Source organism: Trachymyrmex septentrionalis, unplaced genomic scaffold (genome assembly GCF_001594115.1).
Source record: "Trachymyrmex septentrionalis isolate Tsep2-gDNA-1 unplaced genomic scaffold, Tsep1.0 scaffold7, whole genome shotgun sequence".
Lineage (NCBI taxonomy): Eukaryota > Metazoa > Arthropoda > Insecta > Hymenoptera > Formicidae > Trachymyrmex > Trachymyrmex septentrionalis.
In genome coordinates, this window is record NW_017305884.1 from 2,801,398 (window position 1) to 2,810,891 (window position 9,494).

Below are 9,494 nucleotides of genomic sequence, written 5' to 3' on the forward strand. Positions count from 1 at the left end.
AAAAATGTGATTATCCTTGAATGCGTGTTGTTGATGTGACGTTAAATATCGTATGGCCGACGGTTGATGCATACTCGCCATCAGGTGTCGGAGAGGGCTCGAGACTCGATCAAACTAACTTGATAAAATACTGGCTAATTAATCATTGCGATATTCCTGCGTACTCGTAGTAATAGACATTAACGCTGGTAAAAGAATTCTTGTGATCTTTATGCTATTAACTCATTATGCATTTTTATCTTACGTTTTTTTTTAAATTTTCTTTCTTATTATTCAGAATTTTTTTATTGAAAACGTACATTGATCTGATAATTTCATAATTATAATTACATTTATAATTATTCGAATTTATACAACGCAAAATTAATCGAACGATATTAGAAAATTAAAATTAATCGACGATATAAGAAGTTTAATGATTTTATTACTTTGAGTATTTTTTCCCCTTTTTGTTTCTTACAATTCGTCTTCTTTATATGATTCCGTTAAATTTAATCTAGCACAGAGCCGTCGTCTTTAAATGCAGGCCAGCAGCAACGAAAGTGGACATCAAGTAAGAAACTGACAGTAACAAATACCTAAATTCTTCTCTCGTTCGTGTTAGTGGCTACGCCAGCTTAACAAACATATCCGAGGAACGTCTCGGCGAGCTCTTGGACTTTCTCGCTCGCGCGTATCGAGCGGAAAGATTCCAGTCTCGGCCGCTCACTTGTAATTGCGTTCATTGCCGAATTAACTGCGAACGTCAGACGTTCTCATCTCTTCACGCGAATGAACAAAATTCTATTCCCAGGCTGCCTTCACGTTCGAATGCTGTAGGTGGTATCGGAATTCCGGATGGATTCTCGGGAGGCTGCATTCCTCTTTTATTCGAGGAAGGTGTATGTAGATAATTTAATCTCGCGCGAACATCACGCCTACACACCGTGACATTACACAGTCAAATTGCGTGCAAAAAGATATTCAAATATTTCCACGGGCATAAGTATCGTATTTCTGGAGTTACCTGAGATAAGCTTAAAAATTGCACATTGCTCGCACGTTGACGTATAATTAGCTTAATTAAACAAACGTTAACTACGTTCTTTGTCTCAGTATTTCTTGTCCTCCAAATAAGCTAATTCTAGTCTCAAATTTGAAATATATTCTGAAAGAGCGATTTTTTTGCCAAAGTATCTAAAAATTAACTAAATACACATCCGAAAATAATTTTGTTGGACTATTTTGAAATAGTTACCTAGAAATCTAAATGTGATGAGCGATGCTGCAAAAAGTTTGGCAGTTTTAGCAATCAGTTTGAGCGTTTTGCATATCATTTTGTTGGTCCAGCAAAGTTGTTTTCAGATTTGTAGCTAAAATTTTTGAGACATTTCAGTAAAACCGTCCTTTCCTTCAACTAATTGATATTAACATAAAAATATTTCACTCATAAGTGATTCAAGATAACTGGCACATCATCAATTGAATTGTCGCGTATAAGATTCGGAATAGAATGCAGATTTGCGGAATAAAAATATGGATAGAATCAGTGAGAGATGTATGCGTAACGAAACGTGCTACATAACGTAACGTACCGATCGCACTTTATCCGATGTCTCTACCCGCGCATACCTGATCCAATTGGATACTTGATGATTCGAAGTCTGAGGTGGTGTCATACGCAAGATGATGAAACGCGAAAGGATTTAGCCTTCGTCTTCAAGGCTGACCACTGGTACTCCGCGAACAATCGTCTGTTCTTTAAGTGGATTTCACACGGTTCTGTGTGTCCACGACACCTACGAGAAACAATAGACCTAATGAGATCCTTCGTTTAGTTTTAAATTATCATAATCATCAGTATTTCTCGAGAAAAAAGAAAAAAACATATCGCGAGAGACGCTCAGGAGCGACAGATAAATACTTCGAGCGTGAGAGAAAAACTTAATTTGTATATACGTGTGCGTGTTAACACGCATGTAATTGACCTGATTTTCTACGAATATACATAAGCTTCGTTACGTCAAAAGATTCAATCGCGTTCTTCAGATAGGAATGATAAAGAGAACTGGATCTCACGCGGGTAGGGAGGAGAGAAATGACGGGAGACGTCGAACAAAGATTTCGCGACTGCAATCGTTTCCAATGAAAGAGCAAGGAGAGGACAGAATGTGCACGCTCTCGTTGCATTCTCCCTCAGGGCCGCGTCAATCTAGAACTGTAATTCATAGCAATGCGATTAAAATTGTGTCCAATATAATAACACAATAATGTATAATAACATAATGTTACAATTATAATTGTTGCAAAATATACAGTAGGTTATAATAATTGTTATAAAATAACATCAATTTTATCTTTATATTTCATATATTTATAAATGACTTTAATACGTAGAACGTGCATTAGGGGCTGACAGCTTCATTTTTCAATTTCGAATTTTTACAGACGAAATTAAGAGACTTATCGAAAAAATGAATTCTACACCAGTCACTACATACATTTGTCTGTCTAATAATATTTTAATAATAAGGGGAAACTGATAACTAATATGAAAAAAAAAAAACATTTATCTAATGCGTTTCATCTGATTCAACTAGCCCCGGGACCGGGGTAATTCGACTAAGATTATTAAAATAAAGATTAATGTATTTTAAGCTACATCTTTGGTTACATATTAGTAAAACTTTTATAAAAATGCATTTTACACACAAACATTCGTTTCGTGCAAAAACACGTCGAATGAACCTAGTTTTCGAGATTGGACATGAGAGAACTAAACTTATAACATTTATCACTAAGAAAAATCTCTTTGATAAAATTTTGAGTAAGTACTATAAGAGTCGTCACTAAATGAGTCATACAGTTCCATGCTATGGTTAGTCTACCATCCCTATTCGTTTATTTTTTAAAAACGTTAACAATATACGATAACAAAGACATGTAAACAAAAAAAATCTGTTGGACTTTATTAAGTAAGGACTACACTCACTGTCTAAGTAGAAATAAAATATCTCAGACAATCATATACGATTGTAAAACAAAAACTTAAAGAGAAAATTTAAGAATAAAGATATTTACTTAGGTGTACGATTTTTTTAAATTGTGGCGTAACTTCTATCATAGATGTGTTCGCAATAAGATGTTACAGCAAACTTAGCGACAGTCGTTGCTGCGTGTTTTGTTTTTAATGTAGCCTCGATTATTCTACTTATCCCTATAGTCAACTGACCCCCTCCGGTCTCCCTACTGGAGATTAGATTAATTATTTATATCGAAATTACAAGATTAGAATTTATTAAAAAAATTTTTATCTATAAATTGTATATTACAAATTTACGTGAATACTGCTTTATACGTATTTGCTCTTTTACAACAAAATGAGATCACTCTTTGGTCACGAGCTCTCGTTGACCACGGTGATACACGTGATAGTTTCTGCGTCGCAGGAGCTTTAAGTGCGCGGTTAGAGAATGATTTTCGAGGCACAGATAAAGACGAAGGCGGTGCGCGAGAGATCGTGGAAATAGGAAGAGAACGGTAACCTGGATAGAGTCCAAAACTCACGTCCCACCTCATAAAATGTTGAGGGAAAGGAAAAATAACCGCTGGCATTGGCTTTTGACGTTTGACCAGCAGCCCCCTTGAAATCTTCATACAACGGTCGTTCTATAAGCCTTTCACTGTCACGAACAGCGAAAGAATAGTATACTCATATATACGTTCAAAATTATATTTATGAGAATCATATTTTTTTTAGAACCGGAAAAACCAGAGAGAAGTTAAATATGGTACACCTATATTAAAACCAGAAAACAATTGTTAGTTGCTAATTTTATGTATATTTTAAATATTCAGAAAATTTAATTACTTTAATTTATGTTGGTATATTTAAATTATTCAGAAATAATACAATTTTATTATATTGCCCACTACTTACGAATTGTACAATAGAAAACGTAATTCTTCTTTAATACGCTAATTTGGCGGTTCGGAATTTGTGTTGCAGAGGGGTCTGAGAGAGTCGGTTGTAGCCAGAGGCTGACAACATGAGGAACTCGACATTACTGAAATGGGCGCAGAATTCGGCGAACAATAAAAATCAGCCGAGCAAAAACGGAGGTGAGTAACCTGACTCTCAAGTACACGTGTATCGCGACTAGTATTAGCAAATATGGTTCGCCGCTGTTATGGCGAAGGTTGAAAACCATCCCAACTCTCCTGTTCGCAGGAACGAGTAGAAACTGGATACACCCACCGGACGCGCTCCAAAAAGGACACATCGCCTACCTAGTTAAGGTATTGTACGATTTCTATACTAGAGGATTTCTTCGTATTAGGATAAGACGTGTTGTCTTATAAAGGTATTATTTATGTCCTGAATTTTTTTTTTTTTTTTTTTTTTTTTTTTTGCGAAGAACTGTAACGATCGCTTTTGCAGATTACTATTTGCATTTTGAAATTTGTACCAAAAAATTTGGGAGTAATGATTTTTATAAAGCAATGAAATTCTTGAATCTTTACACGACGGAAAAGTTACTGTATAGTATATGTTGCGTTAATTAGTATATTTTAAGTAAAAAAATATAATGAACTGCATATAATGAATTGCAAGAAATCTTACTTAAGATTTAAAAAATAGATCTCTACTCTCTAAAGATTAATCTTAATAAATAATTTATTAAGGCTGCATTTTAATAGGATATTGTAAATACTCTTGATTATTGATACGGAACTTGCGCGTGCACAAGTTGATGGAGGTCGCGATATCGCGGGATTATAACAACAACGAAGCTACAAGTATCATCCTAGCACCGTTTCTCGGTATCTCGAAACTCGACGGAATGAAAGGTCGAGGTCGTCGCGACGCGTATCGTCGATCCTATTTTTTCCGCTTTTAATTTCATCTCCGGTACACTCATCGAGTTTGTAAATTCACCGAGCAGGATATCCATTATGCTTTCGTGGAATTTGTCGATGTGCGTTCGCCTAGTTACCTTCCGTTGCTAACGAGCGTAATTAAGCTAAGTTGATTATTTCGCTGAGTGGAACGCCGAGGCATCGTGTACGGCCTGGGAAAAGCCGGAGAAATTGCTGGCAACTATTAAGCAATAACAAGCGGAAGGGTAATGAAAATAGAGGCAGTTGATTGAGAACAAAGACATTCTTCATTATTTTACTTTTTATATTTTTTGGAGAAAAAAAATATGTTTCAATTAATTAAATTTTTATGTCCTACAGAGTATGTTAGATAAATTATTATATTCATTTGAAACGAGATTTATTAGAAAGCAGAGATTCATAGAAGTATAAGAATTTCCGATAATTAATTCGTAAAAATTCAATATTTCCTGTAATGAATAAAGAAATCGTAAGTGTGGGAACGAAAGGCTCAGATGTCTCGTAAAAGATATCTCATAAAGATGCTCAGGTTGAATCTAACGACGGGAGGAGTTTAATGTTCGGTTGTTAAAAGGTGGAAATAATCGTGTAAAAACCGAAAGTGACTTGCGATTAACACTTTCTAGCCGATTGTGGAATCTCATTATTTTTTAATGACTCGCACAGAAATAGAAAAAAGATCCTAGTCTCGAAGCGTTTCATTCATTTCGCGTCACCCGGAAAAAGTGTGCAACTTGCAACCGTTTGCCTTTCGTTTCGAATTGTTACCGGCACGTACGTAAGTTTCCTCGTGAATACGAATACCGGCATATCGCGCGGATGAATTGTTCGAGACGCTGAGACCCCAACCGGCGCGTCGCCACGAGTTCGTTGAACTTCGAAACTTCGCGAGCGGCCAGATTTCACTATCTCACGAATGGAACGAGTGTCGTGTCGTCACCACTAAACACGAAACAGCGGAATTGACATGTCCGGACATGCCTTTTTCTCTAACCGGATCAAGTTTCTGCAATCCTGCTCTCCCCGTATTTTTTTTTCGGAAGATACTCTACTGAAGAAAAATTTCTCCACGTGTTAACATATCTAACGTATCTTAATCGTCTGGGGAATTGATTTAATTTCTCATTAGGCTGAGAGAGAAGAAAGCATAAATCTGAGTTTTTTAATTAAAAATAATTTTTTTGAAATTTAGCGATTTTCATGCGAATTTTTTATAATTCCGAAAGAGTTAAAATGTTATACTTTTGTTGCATAAGCAGGAAATAAAATGGAAAATGCAATTAAAATGCGATCAGATTCAATTTTGCGTAAGGGATACAATTCCGTCATTCAAGAAGATACGTAATTTGATCGGGGATATAAAAGTATCCAAAGATCATTAAACTACGCAGTGAAACGTCATCGTCAACACGATAATATCGCGCAATTTGTCAATGTTACGTTTATCGCGTCGTTCGTATAAGATTAAAGTGCACAAATATTTTATCGCGAGAAACGAATGCAGCGTAAATTTCCGTTAGATGTGCGTCTTATTTCCAAACGTCGTTACGAAATGCCTCGTTTCTTTTTGTTCGGTTTGTGAAATGTAGCGATTGCGAGCAGTTCTATTAATTATCGATTATGATTAATTTCCCTGTCGATGTATTATTATTATTATTATGTATATCCAATTTCCTTTCTCGCTTTCTACGAGTTGCAATAAAGGTCATAATCAATATTTTCATTTTTGTCAGCAATTTCCTTTCCTGCAATTCACTGCTATAATCTTTCTTGATAAATAAATTTTTTAAAGATATCCGGAACTCTTAGGCTGTTTTGGTTACGTAAAAGATTTAAATATACATGCAGCGACTTATCTGTAAGTAGTTAGACAACTATTCTTTTGGAAATTACCTTGACGAGAGATGTCGTGCGCTGCTAATTTACAAATGTATGCGCGGAAAATTTGCAAGGATTATAATGCAAAAATATGCAGAGTGCAAAGGAATGCGCTAAGAAAAGACAGTCATTAATAATAAGTACATTTGCGTTTTTAACGTGAATTTTTCTTAGATACGTCACAGTATTTCTCACGCTGCGTCGTTTTTTTTTTCTGTTTTTGTACAACAACTATTGCGTATACTGATTTTTTTTTGTCGTCATCTATGATTTAATATTTTAGTATTTGGGCAGCACAGAAGTGGACCAACCCAAAGGTATCGAGGTCGTTAAGGAGGCGATTTGCAAACTGAAATTCAATCAGCAACTCAAGAAGAGCGAAGGCACGAAAACCCCGAAGGTCGAACTCACCATAAGCATCGATGGCGTGGCGATACAAGAACCGAAAACGAAAACGACACCCAAGGTTAGTGCCATTTGTTGACGTGAGGAATTAACTTTTATGCGACAATTATTTTCCAACAATTATATTCACGCTCGTATCCAAAGCTCAGTTACTTGGACATTGTTTGATCGAAGGTTATTCTTGCAGCGAATTATGCATCAGTATCCGTTACATAGAATTTCATACTGCGCCGACGACAAAGGAGAGAAGAAGTTTTTCAGTTTCATCGCGAAGGAAGAGGATGCGGAGAGGCATACATGCTTCGTTTTCGTCAGCGACAAATTAGCCGAGGAGATCACGCTGACCATCGGTCAAGCCTTCGATCTCGCCTACAGGAGGTTCCTGGAAACATCCGGCAAGGATCTAGAGACGCAACGACGTTGTATGGTACTGCAGCAGAAAATAAAACGACTTGAACACGAGAACAACGTTTATCGGCAACGATTGCAAGATGTGGCGGTTATTAAAGGCTCGGTTAGTTAGAAAAAACTATATGAAACTTATTTTTTATAAGATTCTTGACATAATATGATGTAATGATTTTTTTCGATCTTTCTCAATTATGTTTTTGTTCCCATTTAGGCGGATGTGTCAGCATACCTATCGCAGCATAATATACCCGATATTCTTCACGTACCTGGAGCTCCTACGGATTCATCACAGATCAATGGTACGACTAGCAAGCCATTGTTGAATATGAGTGACAGTAACGGAAATACGTCTAATGGACCTCAGCAACCGCCACCAGTTCCGCCGAGGAGTTTCGAGACGAATTTCGACGATGATTTCATGGGGTATGATCAACAATCAATGTAAATTTCATCAATTTCTGCTTTCTTAATTTCATTTTTATTTTTTATAGAAATGAGCCGACACCAATGCCGTCGGTCGGCACCAAATTAGAAGGGTTGTTGATGGATGAGTTTGAGGAAGATTTCAACCCAAGAGCTTATGAGACCGCAGCTAATGGTCTTGCTAATCACCAGTCAAATAATCCGCTTCTTAACGGTCAGATATCTTCGGGATCAAACTTCTTTTCCCAATCTAACGGCACAACCAGTCCTCCGCCCCTGCGTAAGTATATGTATAATTTATGGAGATTAATTAACTTGATATATGCATTGAGAACATTGTTTTTTTTCCAGTGGCACCACCACCAAAGACGAAAGACTCGAGACGTCAAAACGGAGTCAAGGAAGATCTGTTTGGTAGCATTCCTTTCAATCCTACGCCAACTTTAAATATGAAGAATGAATTTAAGGATCCGTTCGAAATGGGAGAATTCGGAGCTTCGACCATGACATCTAATCCTAGCCAACAAGAACTGGAAAATGCTATCGGTCTACTGGATAAGAAGCTGCTGGAAATGAAGGTAAAACATGCAGCCCTTACTTTTTAATTCGTTCTTTTGTAAATAGGTTAACATGATGAAAAATTTTCAGGATGGTTTTAGTAGAGGGCTGTGCATTGGAACTGATGACTTTTCTTTGGAGAGTTTGGACCCACTGCGAAATTAGGCTCGTTAATCAGATTAGAAGCTACGAGCATTTGAACGAAAATTTTTATTAGTGCTCTAGGATGCAGAGTACGATATACCAATTAACGGATAAAGCAATTAGGGATTATGTCCGTGTGTAAAACCAAAATTAGTCAATTATTACTATTATCCTATTCGTATATTTATGATCATGTTCGATATTTATGGTACACATATATGAAATAATTCTATAAGCGTGTATCTTACACTCTCTGGTAATCTATGCTATTCTATCCGTTGCTTTAGAATTTGGGTCCAATCCGAACAGCGCACCGAAAATGCGTATTGTTAATGATGAGTCAATGAGACGAGATCTCAAGTCGACCGTTAGAGTGGAATGAGATATTATTCTAATCAAGACAACATTAATTATTTAGACGAGAATTTGTTATATACATAAATACTTAAAAAAATCTTATCGCGAATCTCATATCGACGATGATATGCTTGCGTCTTTCATATTTTTTAACGAGATTGAAAAAGAACTAATGAATTAATATTATAATCCTTAGCCACGGAAAATGCTGACGGCCGAGTCAAATTTCTTATATTCTAAAGCTATAACTAAAAAGGGAATACAACCAAATGTTCCCTTTTGATTTGAATAAGCTTTAAATATGTAAAATATACATAAAAAATAAGAGGCATATTTTTTTATAAAGCGTTGAGCCGCATGATAAAAGAGTGAAGCCCTTGAAAGAAACTGATTGATTTATAAAAAAGTACGAGTCTATTTTATATATATATATATAT

At 36.1% G+C, this 9,494-nt stretch overlaps 1 protein-coding gene across 2 annotated transcripts in view; it reads left to right on the top strand.

Annotated features, from left to right (window-relative positions):
* LOC108753591 (PTB domain-containing engulfment adapter protein 1-like) overlaps positions 1-9,466 on the top strand; it is a 35,798-nt gene extending 26,332 nt beyond the window's left edge. For both annotated transcript variants that reach the window (XM_018495310.1, XM_018495309.1), the window contains exons 2-9: positions 3,989-4,101; positions 4,211-4,278; positions 7,043-7,225; positions 7,352-7,678; positions 7,787-7,998; positions 8,067-8,278; positions 8,350-8,576; positions 8,647-9,466. In XM_018495310.1, the coding sequence (XP_018350812.1) occupies positions 4,029-4,101; positions 4,211-4,278; positions 7,043-7,225; positions 7,352-7,678; positions 7,787-7,998; positions 8,067-8,278; positions 8,350-8,576; positions 8,647-8,721 (1,377 nt within the window). In that variant the 5' untranslated portion in view covers positions 3,989-4,028 and the 3' untranslated portion in view covers positions 8,722-9,466. The remainder of the gene's footprint in view (positions 1-3,988; positions 4,102-4,210; positions 4,279-7,042; positions 7,226-7,351; positions 7,679-7,786; positions 7,999-8,066; positions 8,279-8,349; positions 8,577-8,646) is intronic.
* The last annotated feature ends 28 nt before the right edge of the window (positions 9,467-9,494 follow it).